This window comes from Urocitellus parryii, chromosome 3 (assembly GCF_045843805.1).
Source record: "Urocitellus parryii isolate mUroPar1 chromosome 3, mUroPar1.hap1, whole genome shotgun sequence".
Classification (NCBI taxonomy): domain Eukaryota; kingdom Metazoa; phylum Chordata; class Mammalia; order Rodentia; family Sciuridae; genus Urocitellus; species Urocitellus parryii.
The window spans coordinates 112199514-112223577 of NC_135533.1; the positions used below are offsets into that span (position 1 = coordinate 112199514).

The 24064-nt window shown below is 44.7% G+C and overlaps 1 protein-coding gene across 2 annotated transcripts in view; it reads right to left on the reverse strand.

Annotated features, from left to right (window-relative positions):
• Positions 1 to 355: 355 nt before the first annotated feature.
• The window catches only part of Kremen1 (kringle containing transmembrane protein 1), a 70223-nt gene continuing 46514 nt past the window's right edge, over positions 356 to 24064 (reverse strand). The window contains exons 4-9 of one of the 2 annotated variants that reach the window (XM_026413330.2): positions 21368 to 21492; positions 13897 to 14050; positions 8885 to 9217; positions 8014 to 8172; positions 6658 to 6742; positions 356 to 4370 (exon numbers count right to left, since the gene is read on the reverse strand). In XM_026413330.2, coding sequence (XP_026269115.2) covers positions 4202 to 4370; positions 6658 to 6742; positions 8014 to 8172; positions 8885 to 9217; positions 13897 to 14050; positions 21368 to 21492 — 1025 coding nt within the window. In that variant the 3' untranslated portion in view covers positions 356 to 4201. Of the gene's footprint in view, positions 4371 to 6657; positions 6743 to 7962; positions 8173 to 8884; positions 9218 to 13896; positions 14051 to 21367; positions 21493 to 24064 lie in introns of both variants that reach the window. The other variant, XM_026413329.2, reaches the window with a different exon arrangement.

Genomic DNA, 24064 nt, shown 5'->3' on the forward strand with positions numbered 1-24064 from the left:
CGCTCACCTGGCGCTCCTACTGATATTAAAGAATAGGGTCCAACTGAGGGTGGCCGTGTGCGCCGAGGTCCCGGTCGCTGGTCAGAGCTTGGTGCTCCTCCCTAACCCCGGAGCAGCACAGCCATCTAGAAGTCCTGCCTTTCAGACCCTCCTGGCTGAAGATCAACAGTAGTCAAAGCTGTGACAAGACCAGAGGAAATTTCAAGACGGCACCAGGAGAGAGCCAGCCAACGGGGCAGACTGTCGACCGAGAAGACTTGAGAATCCCACAGTCACACCTTCCTGTAGGTCATCTGGAGGAGCACCCAGAGAAATGACAGCCCAGGGCCCACCACTGTTTCTACAACCATGAGAATATTTATTTTCTTCAGACAGTAAAAATAACATTTTTTTCTCTCTTTTGTAAAAGTTAAGTACCATTACATTCCATTTTCTTAAATAACAAAATCCTAAAAATATATATTAAATTGTATACAGTGCGTCACACTTCATTTTATATTTTAAAATACATGATGTTTCTATTTTGTTCTCAAAGTTGCATATTAAGAGAATATTTACAAATAAAGCCTTGTCATCCAAAGTCAAAGTCCCTGCTGGGGGTGAGTTTGGATGTGGAGGGTCTTGGTGCGGTGAGAACCCCCTGGGGTCCCTGCGCAGGCAGGAGGGCCTCCAGGTGCGCCTAGGGACCTCCCCTGTGAAGCAGGAGCCGCCTCTGCCTGTCCTCTCTGTCCAGCCAGTGCTCGGCTCCAGCTGCGGAGACAGGAGCCCGGGCGGTGGCGCCAGGGGCCTGCGGGCAGAGGGGAAGCCCTGTCTCCCCAGCTGTCCAGTCTGAGGGGAGCCTCTGTGGCTGGAGGTTTGGAAAACACCCCAAACCAGGGCAGCTAAGCTGAGACCTGGCCAGGAGGTAGACAGTGAGGAGGGTAAACAAAGACACAGAGGAAACAATGGAAAGGCGGAACCCAGGCAGTAACAAAGCAGACGGCCAACGCCCCCCAGGAGACCGGGACCCAAGGAGAGCCAGGTGCCCGGATATGGAGGCGGGGTGGTCACTGGGGAGACCCGGCCTGGCCTCAGCTGACAGGAAGGCCGGGTCTTGGAGGCCATCTCTGCTAAGTGCTTGGTGAAGACTAAGTGCACGGTGCCTGTGGCGGTCAGGCAATGCTGCGTGCCCTCGTGTCTGCCCAGCGGCTGAATCTGGATCCTGAGTGGGGTCAGGCAGACTCCTGCCTGGGCCGACAATGGGTGTGAGGCTGGCTCGGGGCCCAGGCACACCACGGGGTTCAACCTGAGGGCCAGGACAGCTGTACTTGCAAGTGCTTTGATCTCTGTGGACTTGGGGCTGACCGGAGTCTGGAGCCAGAATCCACACTGAAGAAGTCAGCACGCCCGCCCGGTCACCTTACTCATGCCCAAGAAGCCTCACCCGTCCTTGCCAACATGGACACAGGCAGGGGGTTCACTCCTATTTATTCTCTGCTTTGCAAGTGACTGAACAGATGGGGAAGAACAGAGTGCACCCTGTGCCTCCTGCTGCCTTCTCCCAGGGCAAAGGACACTGTGAGACACTGCTGGACACCAGGCAGCTGGTCCCCAGAGGGCTGAGGTGCAGTCACCCAGGAGGTGGAACGCTTGGCTAGTGAGGGCCCTCTGTGGGTGCACATGTTGAGAAGGCAGCCCTGGGTGCCAGCAGTGCCCAGGGCTGAGAAGGCTCACAGGCCGACGCTCTGTCCCCTCCTGTGCTTTCAGGGCACAATCCTGCCTCTTTCAGAGCCTTCCGCTGTGTCGTCGGAGGAGCCTCAGGGTCGCCCTTTTCCAGTCACCTCCTAACTCTCCTCTCAGCTCCAGGCGTTTCTCAAGGCATTTCATTTCCTCCCACAGTGCGTGTTCCTGGACGCCCACCTCACCTCCTCTGGGGTCATTTACTTCCTGGGTGTTTGCGTGGCTCTAGGGGCCTTCTGGGGAATGCTGCTGACAGGTTCTAAGGCCACAGTCGGATGTTTATGGAGCTTTGGCCTGGGACGGTTCACAGCCCTGCCCCCAAGCTATGGTGAGGTGCGGCTGGGTTTCCAGGGCTGCTTCCTGGAGAGGAAGGGGATCTGGAGGTATGGGCTGTTTCAGGCCACCCAGAGGAGGCACCCGGGGCACTGCTGCCCTTCCTGGGGTCTCTAGAGAGGGGCTGCTGGGGCCACAGCTCAGATATCGTGCTGGCTAGGGCCTGGCATCCTGAGATGTGGAGGGTGAGGAGGCAGATGGGGGGTGGCTTCCAGGAGGCCAAGCCCAGTGACCAGCATTAGCTAGGGCAGTTAGAAATGCCTCTGGCCAGGAGAGCCCTTCCTGGGCTCTACATTCCCGTCATGCTGTGCGCGGGTCTGTTCACAGCACGGGGCCCTGGGTGAGCGCACACATCTGGCGCTTGTGTTTGACAGGAGATTCCACAAAAGCCATGAATAGAGAGGAGCAGAGAGGCCGGGCAGTCTATTTCCAGTGATACTCGGAGTGAAGGCCTGTCTCTAGGCCCAGGGGCCTGCGGACAGCTGCTCTGGCATAGTCGCCCTTCCTCCAGACAGCGGAGACGGCCGCGAGCGGCGGGGGCTCTCAGCACACTGCATCTCGGCTGCTGGGGTAGCACCCTGCCTGCCTGTGGACACACTGCCCACCTCCCTCTTACTGCCCCAACTGCTGGTTCTGAGCACCCCCAGCCTGGCACTGCCGAATGTCCTCTCTCCCTGCAGACACTTCTCAGCTGGCCCCATTCAACCTTCCATTCTCCCAGGAGCAGCTGGGTTCAATGGGCTGTGGGAATCCCAGGTCAGCCAGAGCAGGCAGTGGCCTGGGGATGTGGGGGAGGTAGGCACAGTGCCCAGGAGGGCACCCAGGAAGCCAGAAACACAGCAAGCACTCAGATGGAGTGCCCACAGGACAGCCATACTCTTGACAACGGCCCTTCAGGGCATAGGCTACTCTTCCAGCTGCTGTGGGCAAAGCCAGCTTCCGGATAGCGGGGACTTCTGAAGATGCCTTCTCTCTCGGCCAGCACTGCTACAGCTGGAGATCTCAGTCTCGGGGCCTATCCTCCAAGGACCTCCAGTCCCAAACTTTCCCTTCCCCTCACCAATCTCCGCAGTTGCCTCCCTGTGTGAGGGACAAGGTGGCCTGTTGCCAGGGATGAGAACCTTCTTCTGCACCACAGAGTCACTCCTGAGGCCTCCCAGTCCCCATAAGAAGGGGCAGAGCACACAGCCCTCAGGGTATATATCTATTTAACCTTCTTTCACAAGGAGAGACACTGCAGCAGGCACTGTCAGCCCAGTTCTCACTCAACGCTGCCCAGAGGCTGGGCCAGTCTTTATACTCCCTGTTCTGAACTGAGAGTTGGCTGAGAGCGGAGAAAATGGCCTGGAGTGGGTTCCACAGGACCCAGGGCAGCTAGGGAGCCAGGCAGACAAATCCAATCCATAAGTACTGAGGGCCCAGGACGCTCCCAGCAGAGTCTGAGGCGTGAGAATGAGTGGACGTTTTATAGGTCAGTGAGCTATTGGAAAAAACCTCTAGAGAGAAGCCTGTGTGTGGAAGACATGAATGGGGGTCCTAGACCCTCTCTCAGGCCTTCCCAGGCCACCCTAGCCTAGCACCCAGAGAGCAAACCTCCAGCGCAAGTATGGAGCACCGACTCCCTTTACATTTTGGCAGGTGCTAATGCCCAGGAGTCCACGCTTGTACATGACCAGGCCAGCCCTCAAAAGAACCTGAGAATTCTCCCAGTCTGGTCCTGTGCCAAACTGTGAAGACCAGGGGAAACTGATCTGGGTGTGGACAAAATAAAGAAGCAAGAAAAACTCAACATATGCTAAACCTACCCATCACCCAACAGTCATCTAGAATGAACCTGAGCCCAGTGTCAGCGTGGCCATCTCTGTCATCTCAGCCCGGTCCTGACACCCCCAGTTGCTAGACCAGAGAGACGCGCAGGGAGGGCCTGGCCCTGAGCCCTTGGGTCTCTCTCCTACACGCAGCTGGTGAAGCAGGAGCAGTGGGCTAGGCTCACCCTGCAGCTTGGCGCCCCTTCTCAATGTGTTGAAGGGTACCCCAAAAGGCTGAGGTGGAGGGGAGGCAGGGAAGAGTCAGTCAGAGAACCACAGGGGAGGTCGACCCTGACAACCTTGAGCCCCAAGAGGGACCTCGAGTTCTGGGAAGTGCGGTTTTAGTCACTCACAAGGGGATTGCGGTCATCTTGTTGACTCTGACCCTTGAGCTTCTTCTTAAAGATGGAAATTGAAGTAGAAGGTTTATAAAATATGCTCCAGATTTCCCCTGAAGTCCCTGGTTGGTGGCAATCCCTGAGGTCCCCTGAAGCAGGAACACGGTGGGATCTGCCAAACAAAAACCACAAAGTTCAAGTAGATCAGAAGAGAGCCCCCAAACAATCTGCCATCTCATGAGACACCTGTCCTAAGAAACGGGATGCACAGTGGGTTGGGGTTCCAGGAAGGACCTAAGGGCCAGCTTTAAATATCTGAAGGACTACTGTGTGGATGACATGCAGCCGGCGGACAGCAGGCAAGGGCAGCAGGGCAGAGTCCTTCTCAGCACAAGAAGAGACTTTCTGACTGGCAGAGTTCTTCAAATCTGGAAAAGGGTGGCCTGGGAGAGTATGAATTTTCAAATTATTCTTTTTAAATTAAAGAACTCTGTCCCAAATGCTATTGAATGGAAGCTCACCCATCTAAAACAGGGCAAGAGCAAAACTCCTCTGCCTGAAGCAGTATCTTCCCTCACCTTCAGCTCCAGCCCCAGCACACTCCAGATGTCAGTCCCCAAGGTCACTGGGCAGGGCAGCTCAGAAGGTCTCCAACAGAGGGGACTTAGGTACATACTTTAGGGCCTCAGTCACGCTGTGAGACACCTGACCCTACAGGAAGTATCCTGCTCTCTTGCTGCTGCAGGGGACACAAAGACAGAACTAGGCCTGAGGGGCTTCCCCAGAATATGGGAATTTTGACCTTTAAAACCTATGTATACAGTTGGCTCTCCAAACCCACAGGTTCTGCAACTGTGGATTCAACCAACTACACATGAAAATAGTTGGAAAAAGAAACTATTCTGAAGATGTACAGATGCTTTTCCTTATTTTCCCATTATTTATTTCCTAAACAATGCAGTGTAACAACTATTTACATAGCATTTATATTACATATTATACGCATACAGTACATAGGGCAATGTGCATGTTATATTCAAATACCTTGTTGTTTTATATAAGGGATTTGAGCATCCAAGGATTTTGAAGGACAACTGTGTGTGTGTGTGTGTGTGTGTGTGTGTGTGTGTAAAAGAGATGAGAGTGAGATTAGTAAACAATAAGGTCATTATTTCTACTGAAAAATGTCAAGTCTCTGGTGAAGATGTCTAGGTAAGGTCATCCCAGAGTGACCAAAGGTGGCCTTTACAAGACAACAGAGGAGGCTGTGTTCAATGTATAAAAAGTCTGTGGCATGGGCTGCGGTTGTAGCTCAGCAGAAGAATGCTTGTCTGGCATGTGTGAGGCCCTGGGTTCGAATCTCAGCACCACATATAAACAAGTAAAATAAAGGCCCATTGACATCTAAAAAAAAAATCATTCTTTAAAAAAAAAGGGCTGGGATTGTGGCTCAGAGGTAAAGCACTTACCTAGCATACGTGAGGCACTGGGTTCAATCCCTCAGCACCACATAAAAATAAAATAAAGATATTGTGTCCACCTATAACTAAAAAATAAATATTAAAAAAAAAGTCTGTGGCAGAGGGCAAGTGAGACGGTCCCCCCAAAAGGGGCTTTCACTGGACATCAATGTTCCGGAAGACCTTGTAATGGGAAGAGCTGGACTAGGAACTAAAAGAAGGTAGTCAAGGCCTAGAACAAATTAGAACTCGTCTCTGTAAGTCACAAACATCAATGGCACCCACAATTGCCCCCTTCCTGGAAGGTGGAACTGTTAAACCTGAGCAGCAAAATAAGGGAAGAAAAACTTTCTGCCCCAATTGGTCAGAATTGAAGGATAATGCTTCTAAGCTTCTCAAATAATTTTTTTTTTTAGAGAAAGAGAGAGAATTTTTTTAATATTTATTTTTTTAGTTTTCGGTGGACACAACATCTTTATTTTTATTTTTATATGGTGCTAAGGATTGAACCCAGCGCCCTGCGCATACCAGGTGAGCGTGCTACCGATTGAGCCACATCCCCAGCCTTCAAATAATTGTTTTAAGGTAATTATTAAGAAATAGTTAATAAAACGTTAGAATTCTCTTCCTAAGATTGTCTCCCAATTTCCAGGAGACATCAGGAAGTATGTGTGGTATTTCCTAGGAATCTTTAGTCTTGCATAAATATCACGATAAAGAACCAGCACATGCCAAAAAATGGAAATTATTGCTGTTTATGCCACTGAAACTGTATCCCATGGACACAGGAGCAAACTCGATCCCTCCGTCCCTCAAACCTTACTTAGTGAGATTTGTCCAGTTGTACTTTTCACTCTGAGGAGGAGGAGGAATGTCTAGGACTCAGGACTTTGGAATCGTGTTCTGAAGTGACAACTGCACCCAGACAAACGAAGCCCAGAAGAAAAGGCATTATGAGGCTTCCCCTTCCTGGAACGGGCAGCAATCTCTTGTACTCACTTGAACGTGACATGAAGAAGTATCTTTGCAACAATGGCTGTGACCGTGAGGATGAGGAGGGTCGCCAGGCCGTACACTGTCCATCCTACAAGTGCAAAAGACAAGGGTCCACTGAACATGTTTGTGCTTCAAGGTCCAAAGGAGGTCTGCAGCTTGGGGGTGCAGATCCAAAAGGAGCCCCCATGGCAGATGGGGGGCAGGCAGCAGCAGGCAGCTGTAAGCTGGGCTGAGCATGGACCCCAGCTTTCTCAGTACCTTGCCCTGTTCGGTATGATACAAAGCACACTGGACTCAGAGTCAGAGGGTGGGTACATTCTGTCTCTACCACAGGAGTCACTGTGCCACCGAGTTACATCAAGTCTCTGAGCCTCAGTTTTCTCATTCAGGCAACGAGGTGTGTGATCTATGAAATCCACCACCAAATGACAAGGAATGAGCATAGCAGAGGCCTCCTCCCTGACCTTCCATGGTGGGTCCTGTCAGGCACAGGGGAGAAACGTGAGAACCTCTAGGCTGCCAGCACCAACAGTCCTCTCCAGCTCTAGCAGTTCATATAGGTGCTAGTTCTGTCGCAGAAAATGGGACCAGGCATGTACGCACCCAGCCAAGTTAGCTGAAGAACTAAAGACCACTCCATCCCTCTCCTACATGACACAGCTCTTAACATGATCAGGTTTTTAATTTTGCTTCTTGTCTTTTTCTTCCCACCCAGAGGTCACAGGACGGCAGGGATTTATTTGGTTCAGTGGACAGTCTAGTTCCTAGGACAGGGCCTGGCCCCCACAGAAGCACTCATTTATCGTTTGGCTTTTTTCTGGTGTCAGGGATTGAACCCAGGACCTTGTTCATGCTAAGTACCTGCTATACCAATGAGCTACACGCCAAGCCCCACATGTGTCTTTATCCCTCTATTTTGGTACTAGGGATCGAACCCAGGGCCCCACACCTGGGGACGTGCTCTTCTGATGAGCTACATCCCCAGACCCTGTAGATCTTTGGAATGCATGAATGAATGAAGCTCTTGCAAATGCCATTGGAATTACAACCTGGGGCTCTACAAAGATTAATCTATGATTATCTATGATTTATTAAGACACAATTAGCTAAGGAATCACAATGTACAAAAGGCACTAGACTGTATCTTTGGAAGTCAGCGAGTTTTCCTAGGGACAAAGGAACTGCTAATGAGAACATTTATCTCCAAGGCCAGGACAAAGCAGAGGTCACAAAGGCTATACCCCAACCTGCCTCTGAATGAGAAACACCCAAGAGCTCTTTTGTTTCTGTAACTGCCAAGAGCACTACCTTCAACTCTGTGGCTGCCAGCCCCTACTGATGGTGCCCAGGAACTGCTACCTGGGACGGTCTGCGGCGGGTGGCTGGGGCTGGTGGTGATGACGTAGAGGACTTTGGAGGAGCGTGCAGCACTGATGCTGAGGTTGGCCTGCTCGGTGATCTCCTGGGCCAGGGTCTGGGTGACAGTGGGTCTCTCCTGTGGCAGTTCTTCCTTGACAGCTGGAAGATCAAAAGGGCTTATGGGGGAAAGCTGATGGACACAACAGGAAGCAGAAGGCGAAGGAGGAAGCCTTAGTTATAAAGAGAAGGTCTTTTGCTCTGGGTAGGGTTCCTTCCACTGGTCCTGCTGCTCCCAAAGCAAAACCGTGAGGCTCTGGCTGTGGGCCTGCAAGAGGCAGAGGGAAGAATCTAGATGATTTCTTGTTTCCCAACCCTGTGCTTGGCAGCCAGGTCTCCCTTTGCCTGGAAGACCCTCTTTCTTCCTATCTCACACCTTCCATGTTTCTCAGCTGTTGGTAAAGAGTCACATCTAGCATACATATATTCACACCAGAGGGCCACAGGGGACATCTCCACTTTAGAAGGGCTTAAAGAAAGCTGATCAACCAGTCTTTGGGACTGGCTGGGAAGTTTAGAGGCAGGAGGATGGACTGAGTGACCTCTTGCAAGTTTCTCAATTCTACCAATCTCAGCTCTTTCTTTTCATTATCCTTTTAGCCCTTCCACAAAAACTGTCATTAAAGCTACTAAAATGCAAAACTGAAACATTATCAAGTTGTGCAATGGGAGGTGGGGAGGGGGGAGGGGGTATAGTGCTGGGGTAATCTGGGGTGGAGTCAGTAGCTCCTGTCCAACTGATGAGAACCACTTGGTTAGAAAGTCACCCTCGTGGGAAAACAAGCCTGAGGCACACAGGCTGAGGGTGTCTCACCTTGGTATAAGACAGCAAATCCCTGGGCCTGATTGATGCGATCGGAGAAGAAATATAAAATGACAAAATCCAGAGAGACATTAAAGGACGAAGGTGGGCGGTTCCTTCCATTGAAACGGACCAGGACGTGGTGGGTGTAGCCATCCAGCAGCTCTACCATGTCTGCAGAATCCCTGATGTCAAATAAGGTGAAGTTGAAGTGGATGTGGGAGGCTCCCGGAACCCGAATGGTCCAGTAGCAGACTCGTCCTGTGGCGTAAGTGTCGGGAAAATCCGGGGAATAGACCACGGATGTCATGGCTGAATAGTTCCCACCGCAGGCGCCAACCAGAGCTGCAGAAGACAAGGAGACAGCAGGCCTGGGTCTGGGTCTTGGCTACCGGACTCGCTCTCCAAAGCTGGCACAAACAGAACTCTTCCTAAGCAATGTGACCCATTTGGGGACTGTTTTATCTCTAAAGCCAGACCTTCTCAGGTTTCAGGATCAAATCACAAAATGAATCACTTAAACCCTGAACAAATGACTGTGGAGACTTTTTTGTTTTGGCCCAGGAGACCTGAGCACCAGCACACAGCACAGCAGTTGGGCTGTGCTGGAGTCAGAGAGTCTGGGTGCGGGACTGGCAGGGCCACCTGATCCCACCCTTCCCTTCCAGGCTCCTCCCTTCTCTCAGGTCCAGGCTGGGGAAAGCACCTGCTCCTGCACCCCAGGATGGCTCGAGGACATGCGGAAACACGGGGATCTCTTGGCAGGGGAGGCACTTGAGGTGAAGTTCTGGAAAAGGAATGGCTCCACAGCTGCTTGGTGTCCCCGATACCCCAGAGGGGCAGCACAGGAGGGGTCCACACTCATTTCTCAAGCAGGAAACTGGCACAAGAAATGACTTTCTGCCTGGGGGAATCCTAGATTCTCATTGCTCTGACTGGGCACATCTGATTTCCCTGGGCGCCTGTTTTTGATTGGCAGGCTCTAGGAAGGAGACATAACCACTTCCTCTCTTACATGGTGAAGTGTAAACAAGACCTTGGGGGGCAGCAGGGGGCTGGGGAGTTAGAAAGCAGGCTTTAGGAAAGTTCTGTGTCCCTGTGGGGCACAAAGAGAAACAAGAATATGCTGCCAGGGCTAGGGATATATCTCCTAGCTTGTGAGGCCCTGGGTCCAATCTGAAGCATGGAAAAAAAGAAAAGAATACATTGATTTCTCATCCTATAACTCTAAAAAGCAAGAAGCTCTTCCAAGGAGAGTCAGGCCACACAAATGGTTTCATCTGTGACAGAATATGGGAGGAAGAGGTGACCTCCACAGAAGCAAGTAAGAAGAAAGCAGCCAGAATTTTTGTTTTGTTTTGTTTTTTTGTTTTTTTCTCTTACTAATTTGCAATTTTTTGTTGAATATGTTTTTTCTTTTTTCTTTTTTAATTATTGGTTGTTCAAAACATTACAAAGCTCTTGACATATCATATTTCATACATTTGATTCAAGTGGGTTATGAACTTCCATTTTTACCCCAAATACAGATTGCAGAATCACATCGGTTACATATCCACGTTTTTACATATTGCCATACTAGCAGCCAGAATTTTAACAAATTCTTTTATTTTAAGACATTTTTTTTAGTTGTAGATGGACACAATACCTTTAATTAATTTATTGTTATATGGTGCCGAGGATCGAACCCAGTGCCTCACACATGCTAGGCTAGCACTCTACCACTGAGCTACAACCTCATCCCTTAACAAATTCTTTTTTTAAAAAATTTTATATGAATACATATATTTGTCAATGGACCTTTATTTATTTATTTATATGTGGTGCTGAGACTCAAACCCAGTGCCTCACACATGCCAGGCAAGTGCTCTACCACTGAGCTACAACCCCAGCCCTTAACAAATTCTTTAAAAAAAAAAAAAAGTATGTATATATTAGTTGCAGATGGACACAATATCTTTATTTTGTTTATTTTTTAATGTGGTGCTGAGGCTTGAACCCAGTGCCTCACAAGTGCTCCAACACCGAGCTAAATCCCCAGGCCCGAATTTTAACAAATTCTTAAAGACTGAGTATGGGTTTCCCTTTCAATTGAGGGCAGCCGTGAGCCCCAGACACATTCTGTTGCAGGCTCTTCTGCACAGGCCTCCATCAAATGCTGTGAGGAGTGACTGGGATTAGGCAGCAAGTCAGCGTGCCCCTTGGTGGCAAAGGTGTGCAGGAGGTGACAGGCTGCCACTGAGAGACAAGCATGAAACAGTACTTGCATCCTTTACCTCCTCTCAAAGGATGCAAAGGCTTTCCGATGCTGGTGAGGGCAGCAAGCCCTCCTGCTCCTGGCTCATTTGAGAAGGATAGATGCAAAACCCCTCCTTCCTCTTGCCAAATAACCAGGCAAAGAATCCACTGCTCTAGGGAAAGCAGAAGCAAAGGCATTAGCCTCTGGTTGCCTTGAGCCTCTTGGGCCCAGGATCCAGCAAAGCAGAGGTCTGCCACGCCTGGGGACAGGCGGGAAACTCCCAAGGTCCACCACAAACCAAGACAGTGTTTGGAGTCCAGGGAGAGAACAGGTGTGCAGGAACACTGAAAAGGCCTCCCTCCTGCAGCTCAGTATCATGTCCTGAGGATGGGGCAGGGAGACTAGGAAGCTCCTCTGACCTCCCCCAAGAGCACAGCACCAAGTTACAGGCACCAGAGTCACCTCTGAGGAAGGAAAAGAAAGTGGAGAAAGAGCCCCTCTGTGACACAGAGGGGACTGCTCAGTGCTGACGATGGGAAAAGCACACTGAGCAAACCCACTGGCACCTCAGGCTCCACACTAAGCACAGGTAATAGCAGCAGCCGGCACCAGAGGACTCTGAAGCTTCGTGTACATTGAGAGCGATGCAAGAACAACAAAACCCAAGCCTGGCACCCCTGCTGGCAGTTTGGTTTAATTGGCACACTAAGCAGGCCAGCCCAGGTGAAAAGGCTACTGCCCCTAGCGTCATAGAAAGGGGTGGATAAAACTCACTGTTAGGAGAGAAAGCCAGCGGGGCCAGGGCGCACACCTGTAATCCCAGCAGAGTGGGAGGCTGAGCCAGCCTCAGCAAAAGCGAGGCACTAAGCAACTCAGTGAGACCCTGGCTCTAAATAAAACACAAAGTAGGGCTGGGGGTGGGGCTCAGTGGTGGAGTGCCCTCAAGTTCAATCCCCAGCACCACACTGCTCCCCCCCCCACCGCAAAAAAAGAGATAAAACCAACCACAGAACCAGACTTGCTAATGACCCAGATGCTGGAACTGTCAGACACAGAGACTACACGATGGATGCAGTTAGTATCTAGTGAAAAAATAGAACTGGAAATTTCAGCAGAGATACGGAAACTATAAAAAAGAGGCAAATATAAATGGTAGAAGTAAAACAATATCAGAAATGAAGCATTCCTTTGATGGGCTCATCAGCAAACTAGACAGAGCTAGGGAAAGAATAAATTTGAAGATAGGTATCGATAGAAATTATTCAAAATGAAACACAGAAGGTAAACAAAGTAAAAAACAAAACAAAACAAAAAGCATCTATGTGACTATGTCAAATGACCACACACACACACACAACCTAATGCTGGTCATTTGATATAGTCAACCCTTCTCAATCCTTGGGTAGATGCAGTCTGAGATGGGCAGCTTTTGCAGAGCTGAGAGGCCACTCTGAAAATAACCAGAACACCTGGGAATTTTTTTTTTAATTAAAAAAAAATTTTTTTTTAAACCAGAAATGTCCCCAGCCCCTTTCTCTTATTATTTTTGATATACAGTCTTGCTAAATTGCCCTGGTTGGGATGACAGGTGTACACCACACCTGGCCTGTTCACATATTTTTAAAGCATGAAAATGGATCAGTTATTATGACCTATTTTATTACTGTTAATAATAGGGATTCTAGTGACTAAAAACAATCTGAATCTTGGCTCTGGCATTCATTAGCTTAAGTAATTTACTTCATATTTTGATTCTAGTTTTCTTATCAACAGGGTTGTTGGGACAATTTAATAACACAAAATATTAAAAAAACACTCAGATTCAAGTCTAGCACACAGCCAGCACTCCATAAATAGTAATTATTTTCATTATAATTAATTCATTTTAGTGCATATTTGTATACCAGTATTAACTACCTTGTAGATATACTTTCAGTATGAAAGGCGATACTTGCTAAATCGCTCACTTTAAGACAGACTGTCTCTATTTGATACCTCTAGTAAAGATATTATACCACAAAAATATAACTTTATCTGACATATAGCTGGAGCTCAATGAAAATGGGTTAAATGGGGGCCGGGGATGTGCTCCCAGCTCCATCCTCAGCCATTTTTAAAATTTCATTTTGAGACAGTTGTTTCCCTAGGTTGCTGAGTCTGGCCTAGAACTGGCGCTATTCCTGCCTTAGTCTCCTGCATTGCTGCATTACTGGGATTAAAGGTCTGTGCCACCATGCCCTCCTGGCTATGTCCCACATTTTGAGGTCCTGCCAGATTGCTTTCTAAAGCAGCTGCATCATTTTACATTTCCATCAGTGATGTAGAAGGGGCTGATTTCTCCATATCACTATCAACACTTAATGTCCATTTTCCATCCTCCCTCTTTGAATTAACATTGCATTCAATTTAGGGTAAAAAAAAGAAGAAGCAAATCCATACACTCTGCTCCTGTTTTCTCACTAGACGCATGGCAGAGTGAGCCACGGCAAGTAATGTAAAACTGGAAAGGTTATTTCTTCCAGGTTTTTCTAAGCAGCTCACAATGGGCCACGCCACCTCACAGTGCTCAGCATGAGTAGTGGATCACTTGTCAACCGTCTGTCCTCCCTTCTAGAGGGCAGGGGCTGAGTCTGAATGTTACATGCTGTATTCCCAGGGCCTGGGCAGTGCCTGGCCTATGGCACTGACAAGTGAACGAATGGATCCATGGAAGAGAGGGCAGGTTTGCTGCCCTGGTCCAAGCGTTACTGTGCCTTGGGCAGTGATGGGTGCAAGGCATACTTACTGTCAAAGAGGATGATCCTGCCGTCACCACCACAGGGCTGGCTGTGATCCCCGAAGCAGACGCTGTTGCACTCGGTGCTGGCTGCCTCCCCATACTTCCAGTAATCAGGATTGTTCCCACAGAAGCAGGCATAGCCTGACTCCATGCCGGCAAACTGCCACAACAGAGAAGCAGCACACGGGCAGCATTATCATCGGTGTCAGGTGGCCCGGAGGAACCTGGCAGGGTCGGCCCCAGCAATCATCCTCATCTTCCCAGGCTACCCTTCCCCTGCCACCTCTCCTGGCCCCTCTCTTAATCCCAAGCTGACTAGTAGCTGCACACCACCATAGACCAACAGCCTATCTCCCTGTCAATGGGTATCCTTTTGAATGTTGGCATTTCTACTGTATTTAATTATGCTTTAAAGTGGAGAAAATCCCATAAATTTGAAACATTGATAATAATAACCATTGAACATATTGTTTACCCTGTGCCAGGTAAGCTCATTATAGGCCCCAGTTAAACTTTTCATTCAATCTTTTATATTACTATGTAGTATTTTGGTAGACAGTCCTATACATTTCAATATTTGCACGGATTTGTGCAAACACCAGTACAGAACAGTTGCACCATCCCAGTAAGTTTTTTTGTACCACTGCTATAGAAGACCCTTCCCCTCCCACAATCACTGACAACCAGTTTTCTACTATTGGTTCTGTCTTTTTGAAAAATGTAATAAAACGGAATCATACAGAACATACACTTTTAAGACTGGCTTTTCTCACTCAGCATGTGTTCAAGGTTCATCCAAATTGGTAAAGGTATCAAAAGTTCACTCTTTTTTATTGCTGACAGAGTCTGTTGCATAGATTTGCCATAGTTAATTCATCTATTGGATTACTTCTAGTTTTTCATGACTTTGAATAGAATTGCTATAAACATCTGTATAGATTTTCATTTCTCTAAGGTAATAAGTAGGAATAAGATTGCTGGATCACAATACCTTCATTTTATTTATTTATTTTTTACATGGTGCTGAGGCTTGAACCCAGCATCTTGGACGTGCAAGGCAAGCGCTTTACCACTGAGCCGCAACCCCACCCCTACATTTAACTTTTTTTAAAAAAACTGCCAAATGTTTCCAGAATGACTACCATTTTGCATTTGCAATAATTATGTATGCAATTATTTGTTTGCACAAATCCATTTGCTTGTCAGCATTTTTTATTGTCTATTTCATTGTAGCCATTCTATACCTGTGTAATGGTGTCTCACTGTGGTCTTCATTTGCATGGCTTTAAAGGCAGTGATATTAAGTATCTTTTCATATGATTATTTGCCATCCCTATATCCTCTTTTGTGAAGTTATCTATCTAGGTTTTGCTCATTTTTAAACTGTATTGTTTAGCTTTTTACTACTTGTTTTTTTTTTTAAGAATATTTTTTTTATTTATTTATTTTTTATGTGGTGCTGAGGCTCGAACCCAGGGCCTCACATGTGCTAGGCGAATGCTCTACCACTGAGCCACGACCCCAGCCCACTACTTAGTTTTAATAGTTGTTGAGTGTGTGTTTGTTTGCTTTTTTACACATTCTGGTTATAAATTATTTCTAAATATATTCTTCCAGGTTGTAGTTCGTCTTTTTGTTTTCATAATAGTATTTTTTACAGAGCTAAAGTTTTTAATTTTGATAAAGTTAAAATTAAAATTTATCAGTTCTTTTTCTTACATGTCTTGCTTTTAGTATCATGCCTAAGCACTTTTTGGTTAAATCTAGGTCAAAAATTTTCTCCTGGGGCTGGGTTGTGGCTCAGTGGCAGAGCACTTGCCTTGCACATGTGAGACACTGGGTTCGATCCTCAGCACCACATAAAAATGAATAGACAAAATAAAGTCATTGTGTCCATAAATAACTAAGAAAAATTTAAAAATTTTTTTTTTTCTCCTGGGGCTGGGGCTGTAGCTCAGTGGTAGAGAGATTGCCTAGCTTGTATGAGACCTTGAGTTCAATCCCTAGTACCACACAAAAATAAATAAAAACTTTTTAAAAAAAGTATTCTATAAAAAAAAGATTTTCTTCTAAAACTTTTGTAGTTTTACATTTTAGATTTAGATCTAGGACCCAATATATATTTGCTCAATATAAAGTCTTTTGTGCTAAAATTCTTTCAATAGCATGATGTTCTAGAGACTTATTCAGGTTGGCAGGTATATTTTTTCTTTTTATCATTGAGTAGTGGTCCACAGCATGGATATACAATACCACAATTTGTCTATCTATCCATTAGTTAATAGACATTTGGGTTATTTATAGGTTGGTATTATTATGAATAATACTATTATTAATATTAATGATTAAGTCTCTATGAACATAGCTTTTCATTTATCTTGGGTAAATATCCAGGTGTGGTACTGCTGAATAGTAAGGTAGGTATATATTTAACTTTATAAGAAACTTTCTCCAAAGAGGTTGTACCATTTTACATTCCTACCAATAGTTTATGTTTTTTATTTTTTGGGGGTGGGGTACTAGGGATTTAACCCAGGGGCAATATACCACTGAGCTACAACCCTAGCCTTTTTGATTTTTTAAAAATATTTTTTTAGATGTTGATAGACCTTTATTTTATTCACTTACTTATATGCAGTGCTGAGAATCAAACCCAGTGTCTCACACATGTTAGGCAAGTGCTCTACCACTGACCCAACCCCATCTTTTTGATTTTTTGAGATGGGAGTCTCACAAAGTTGCTCAAGGCCTTGCTAAGTTGCTGAGGCTGGCCTTGTACTTGTGATCCTCCTGTCTCAGCCTCCTGAGCCTCTTGGTTCATAGTGTCTGCCACTGTGCCTGGCCCTAACAGTAGTTTATAAGACTTCTACTTGCTCCACATTCTTATCAATTCTTAGTTCTTTTAGTATTTCCCTGAGAACTAGTGATGCTAAACATCTTTTTAAATGTGTTTATTGACTAGCCATATATCATTTTTTGATGAAACATCTGTTCAAACATGTTGTCCATTTTAAACTGAATTTTCTTATTGTGTTGTTAGATTCTTTATATATTCTATATATAAGTCCTTTATCAGATACAGAGATTTGGCAACTGCTTTCTCCTGTGGCTTGTGTTCCATTTTCTTAACTTTGTTCCATTTTCTGGACTCTTAAGATTCCATTGTTAATACTGATAAGTCCAATTTATTGAATTTTGCTTATTTGTGGTTCTGTCTTCTATTTAAGAAATCTTTATCTAACCCAATGTAAGATTTTCTACCCTAGCAGTTTAGTTGTTTTAGCTCTTTTTAAAAACTGAAATATAATTCACATTACATAAAATTTACCATTTTAAAGTGTACATTTAGGTAGTTGTTAGTATATTCAATATTGTTCAACCATCATCACTATCTAATTCTAGAACATTTAACACCCCAAAGAGTCTCTGTACTGATTTCAATTAGTTCTGATTCCTCCCATCTCACACCCTCTGGCAATGACTAACCTACTTTCTGTCCCTAGGGGTTTGCCTGTTCCGTACGTTTCATATAAATGAAATTACATAACATGTGGCCTTTTGTCTCTGGCTTATTTCATTTAGCATAGCATTTCAAGGTACACCCATGTTGTAGCAAACATCAGTATGTCATTTCTTTATACTGCCTGAGTAATGTTTTATTGTATATATATTTCATATTTTATTTACCCAATATTCATCAGTTGATGTTCATTCGAGTGGTTGTTTCTATCTTTTTATGAATAATGCTACAATCAACATCTGTGTATGATTTTTTGTGTGTGAACATGTGTCTTCAACTCTCTTGGGTATATGCCTAGAAGCAGAATTGCTGGGTCATGAGAAAATTTTGCTTTAACTTTTAGAGGAACTGCTTGACTTTTCCACAGCAGCTGCACTATTTCACATTTCCACCAGCAACATATGAAGGTCCTAATTTTTCCACATACCCACCAACACTTGTTATTGTCCTTAATTATAGCCAATCTAGTTGTATCAAGTGTATCTCTTGTGATTTTGATTTGCATTTCCCTAAAGACTAATGACACTGAACATCTCCTATAGAGAAATATCTATTCAAGTTCTTTGACCTTTTTTTTTTTTTTTTGGTACCAGGGATTGAACTCAAAGGAATTCAACACTGAGCCACATCCCCAGCCCTATTTTTTATTTTTTTTAGAGACAGGGTCTCACTGAATTGCTTAGCGCCTTGCTGTTGCTGAGGCTGGCTTTGAACTCTCGATCCTCTTGCCTTAGCCTCCCAAGCCCACTAGAATGAGAGGAGTGTGCCACAGCGCATGCCCATTTTTTAAGCTGTATTGTCTTTTTTCCTTTTTGGTCCTAAGGATTAAAACTAGGAGTGTTTTATAACTGAGCTACATCCCTGGCACCCCACCTCCCCGCCTTATTTTTAGATGGGTCTAAGTTGCCCAAATTGGCCTTGAACTCTGTTCTCCTACCTCAGCCTCCTGAGTTGCTGGGATTACAGGTGTGTTCCACTAGGCCTGGCTGGACTGCTAGACCGTCTCTCTCTCTCTCTCTCTCTCTCTCTCTCTCTCTATATATATATATATATATATATATATATATATATATATAGCATTTTTTATGCAAGCACTCTACCAGTGAGCCCCAGCCCTGGACTGTCTTTTCAGATTTTAATTGTGAGAGTTCTTTATACATTTTAACCACTAGACTCATCAGATATATGATTTGCAAATATCTTCTCTCATTCTATAAGTTGCTTTTTCACTTTGTTATTAGTGTCATAAAAAGTAATCCTAACCTTAACCCTAATTTTGAGGAAGTCCAATTTTTCTATTTTTCTTTGCTTACTTGTACTTTTGGTATCATAACTAAGAAACTATTGCCTAATCCCAGGTCAGGCATATTTATACCTATGCTTCCTTATAACAGTTTTATAGTTTTAATTACATTTGGGTTTTTGATCTATTTTAGATGTGTGCAATAGAGTCCTAACTCATTCTTTTGCGTATGGACCTCCAGTTGTTCAAGTACTACTTCTTGAAAAGATTCTTCTCTCCTCATCAACTGATCTTAGTTCTCTGGTTGAAAATTAATTGACCAGGGATAGGGGTATAGCTCAGTGGTAGAATGTTTCCCTAGTAAGCATAGTGCCTCTGGGTTCTATCCCCAGCACAGAAAAAAAAATTATTTTCCAATTGATCATTAACATGTAGGTTTATTTCTGGACTCTCAATTCTATTCTACTGGTCTATACATCCATTCTTAAGCCATAGGACTTTTTTCAGTCATATAATTTTAGGTTAATTTTTGTCTATGATTATGCAAGGATAAAGGTTCATTTTTCTTCACAAAGAGTCCCAGTATTAGCTGGATGTGGTGGCACATACCTGTAATCCCAGCCACTTGAGAGGCACAGGCAGGAAGATCACAAGCTCAAAGCCAGCCTCAGCAACTTAGCGAGGCCCTGAGCAACTTAGCAAGACCCTGTCTTAAAACAAAAAATAAAAAAGGGCTGGGGATGTGGCTATCCATGGGGTTAATCCCTGGTACGGGGGGTGGGGGGGGAAGAGTCCCAGTGTTTCTGCAGAAGCATTTGTTGAAAATCCTTTCCCCTACTGAATTACCTTGGCACCTCTGTCAAAAATCAATTGTCCGCATTAGTGCAGATCTATTTCTGGACTCTTAGATTCCACTGATCTACAGCAGGAGTTGGAAAACGTTTCCTATAAAAGGTCAGATGACAAATCTTTTTGGCTTTGTGGGCCACACAATCTCTTTATCAACTACTTAACTTTATTGAATAATTAGTTATCAGTATTTTCTTGAGCCTTGTGATTTCAAAATTTTTGTAGAATGTACTTTGTTTTGATATTTCCTTCTAACCATTTTTGGTAGAAGTATCACCACAGCTCTTGCCCTGTAAGGTGGGATACAATGTCTAGTTTTTGTGATATCACTTGTTTGACTAACTTTGACCACGAGTAAGATAGCATAAAACAGTTTTCTCCCTAGTAAAATCAATTGTTTTCTCTGTATAATTAGTAAGTATTTTGTAGGTAGATTCTTGTGGCTATGTAAATATTTATTCATTAGTAGATGAGGATTTGGAATATTTACATACCTTCATACTTGTTTTCTGAGTTGATTATTACTGTGATGGTTGCCAAATGGTGATTTTTCTAATTCCAACATTTCTTTATATTTATTAATTTACATTCTCTAGTAAGGAATAATTTTCTTCATTCTTGCATTAATTCATTCATCCATTAGTGTGGGTTTGCAGATTCTTATTTATAAAATGGGGTACATTTATTACTATCATTATTTGGTTAGAAGCACAAATTATGCCAGATTTGGCTGGTAGAAGCCCCTTTAAGTGGCTCCTGTATCCTTTTGATTTTCCTGCATAAGATGTTTCAGGTTCATCTTGTACTTTCTCAGAATCAACACTATAATCAGTAATTTTCTCCAAGATGCTTCTTTTTAGTGGAGAATAGTATTTAGAAACCAAAATTTAGGTGTTCAGTGTATTCTCTGCTATTGATATGTCACTGCTTGCAGGCTCTTCAGTGAACAAAGCATATAGGTGTGTGTGTGTGTGTGTGCGTGTTGTGTGTTATATGTGATGTATATAAATACACACATACAACGCACACACACATATACACACTTATATTTTTTTCTATATTCACTCTCTATATATCAAAAACCATGCCCTATTCTAATCCAATCCCTATCCAACACTATAGGTTTTGTTCCTGTTTCACTGACTTCCACATTTGTAACTCCCTTCTCTAACAAGAAGAAACCTGGCTCCCATTATCCTAGATCTGTTCATTTACATGCTCAAGCTCTATGCAAGCAGCCAATCACTTGATGAGGTTGAGCCAAATACCTTGCTACCTGCCTCACATAGGCCCTGAACCTAGTCAGGCTATCCTCTTCCCTTGAGTCTGTTTAGTGGCCTTTAGACTGAACTGGAAAAAAAGAGAGGGAGGGAGGAAGGGAGGGAAAGGAAATGGATTTTTTTCTCTCTTTCAGATGTAACAAACAGTAGTATTATTGAACTTCAATGATTAAGAGATGAATTTCAGATAAAGGAATGGATAGGAAGAAGAGAAAATATTCTGGACTGGTGAACAGGCTAGGAAGTAAACCATGACCTTGTCTTATTATTCTCAGATTCTCTGTGAAGCCATTGATGTCCCTGCATAACACCCATGAGCGGATACCTAACTCTGTCAGAGGTCACACGGGGAAGCAGCTGTTGGGGATTTTCCTCTCCTCTTTTCCCAGTCTCTAAACAAAAGTGCTGCCTCACACTCCTGAATCAAGTCCATTCCTCCTTTCATTATTCCTTGGCAGAAAAGTAGAGCTATACGGTTTGACAGGTTTTGTTTTGTGCTAAAGTTGTACATATTTTCAAGTCAGCTCAGCAAAATGCACTTTTGTCTATTTTTTTCCTACAGTCACACAGCCACAGGATCATTACCTTATACCTCTGACTCCGGCAAAAACTGATGCAGGTTTGTATGGTAAGTTTGTTGGATGTTTTACTGGTGCCAGTTAGAGGAGGTGGATTTCCATGATCCTGGTAGCAGCCAAGGTTTCCAGGCACTAGAGAGGGGATGGGAGAAGAAGAAAAAGAAAAAAAATTTGCAACATCTGGCTGTGAATCACTGAGAAGAAAAAGCAAACTGTGCCAGGTACTTTTATCTCAGCCAATATTTCCACTCCTGAAGTATAAATAAACTAGCAGCAGCTTTAAAAATGGAAGCCTCTCTATTTTATGCTAAAAACCATGTTTTCGTCTTATTCTGAAGAATATATGAGATTCTTAAACAAACTCTAAGATGCTTTTTTTAAATACTTTTTTTTAGTTGTAGATGGACACAATACCTTTATTTTATTTATTTATTTTTATGTGGAGCTGAGGATGGACCCCAATGCCTCACATGTGCAGGCAAGTGTTCTACCACTGAGCCACAAACCCAGCCCTTTAAAAAAATTTTTTTTTTAATTTTTAGTTGAAGATGGACTTGATAACTTTTAAAATTTACTTTTATGTGATGTTGAGGATTGAACCCAGTGCCTCATGCATGCTAGACAAGTGCTCTACCATTGAGCCACAACTCCAGCCCTACGATGTTTTTTAAACCTTATCAGTATTGAGAGGGCTGGGTGTGGTGGCACACATCTGTAATCTTAGTGGCTCGGGAGGCCTCTGGGGCAGGAGGATTGTGAGTTCAAAGCCAGCCTCAGCAAAAGGGAGGCACTAAGTGGGGATGTGGCTCAGTGGTCAAGTGTCCTGGAACACCCCACCAAAAAAAAAAAAAAAAACTGCCATTGGTGGAGATTCCCTGAGATCTTTTGGTGAGTGAATACATTTCTTACTGCTGCTGGGACAAAATTACCACAAACCTACTAGCTTATAACAACATACACTTACTATCTTTCCATTAGGGGTCAGAAGTACTAGATGGGTAATATCAGGCTAGCATCAGGTGTCAGCAGAGCTGAGTCCTTCTTGGAGGCTCCAAGGTAGAACCTGTTCCTTGCCGTGCCCATGTCCTAGCAGCTGCCCCTATCTCCTGGCTGATGGCTACACCATTCCTCTCTGGGGCCGTCATCACCTTCCTTCCCTCCTTCTTAAGCTCAGATTCTGCCTCTCATTGTTGTAAGGACAACATGATTATATTAGACCCAGGATAATCCAGGATAATTTCTCCACTGCAAAATCCTTAAACACAGCAGCAGAGTCCCTTATGCCATCTAAGGTCATATATTCACAGACTCGGGGGACTTAGAACATGGACATCTTTGGGGGGGTCATTATTCAGCCTACCACAGTGAGCACAAAGTTGTGTTTCACAAATGCACATCAGATGGTTTGGTCTAGTAAAAAAGCTATATCTGAGGGCTGGGGTCGTGGCTCAGTGGTAGAGCGCTTGCCTAGCACATGTGAGGCACTGGACTTGATCCTTAGCACCACATTAAAAATAAATAAATAAAATAAAGGTAATGTATCCATCTACAACTAAAAAAAAAGTGATATTTTTAAAAAGGTGGTCATGTATAACTAATTAGAACAAATTTTTAAAAAATTAAAAAGCTGAATCTGAGAATAAAGGTACCAAATGTGGTAGACAACTTTCAAAGATAGACTTCAATGATCCTGCCATGGACTAGATGTTTGTATATCTGATGACGTAATAAGAAATATGCATTTGGTTTCTGCCCCTGGTTCCTTCCACAGTGCTCCCAATCCCTTGGAATTTCACAGGTGGATTGGAGCATCTTTTGTTCTAATGAGGCAGCTCTTGGTGGGCTCCTGAACAGCCTCAGGATGGGCTGACCAGTAGGAAGACCAAGCCGTGGTAAGACTGCAACCTTCAGTCCCATCCCCCTCCTCCAGAAAGGGGAGACTGGAGCTAATAATCATGCTGTTATGGTTTGGATGTGAGGTGTCCCCCAAAAGCTCAAATGTGAGAAAATGCAAGAGGGTTCAGAAGGGAAATGACTGGGTTGTGAGAGCCTTAACCCAATCATGAATTAATCACCTGATGAGATTGAGTGGTAACTGAAGGCAGGTAGGGTGTGGCTGACTTGGGAAAAACAGACACATCTGTTGTCAGAAGTGAAGTGTGTGAATACATAGGAAAAATATGTTTTTCTCTTTTACCACCCTCGAATGTGTAAGTGGAAGCCTGACTCCCCAGTGTGATGGTCCGTGCAGGAAGGGCCCTTGGGAGATAAGCTGGGTTAGATGAGGTCATAAGGGTGGAGTCCCCACAATGGGATTAAATGCCCTTAAATGAAGAGGTCAAGTCCAAAGCCCTCTCTCTTTTCACCATATATGGGAACAGCCAAAGATGGCTGTCAACACACCAGGAAGAGGGGGGCCTTGCCAAACACTGAATCATTGGACACCTTGACCCTGAACTTCCAAGCCTCTCTAACTGTGAGAAATAAATGTCCACTATCTAATCCACCTAGTCTGTGGTATCTCACTATAAGCAGCCTAAACTGCCTAAGACAGGTCCCTACCTCCTAATGTTCAAACCCTCCCCTTGACTGTGGGTGGGACCAGTGACTTGCTTCTGACCAACAGAAGATGGCAACATTGATGGGCTATCACTTCTTTGATAGGTTACAGAAGACTGACTTGTCTTGTTAGCAGACTCTATTG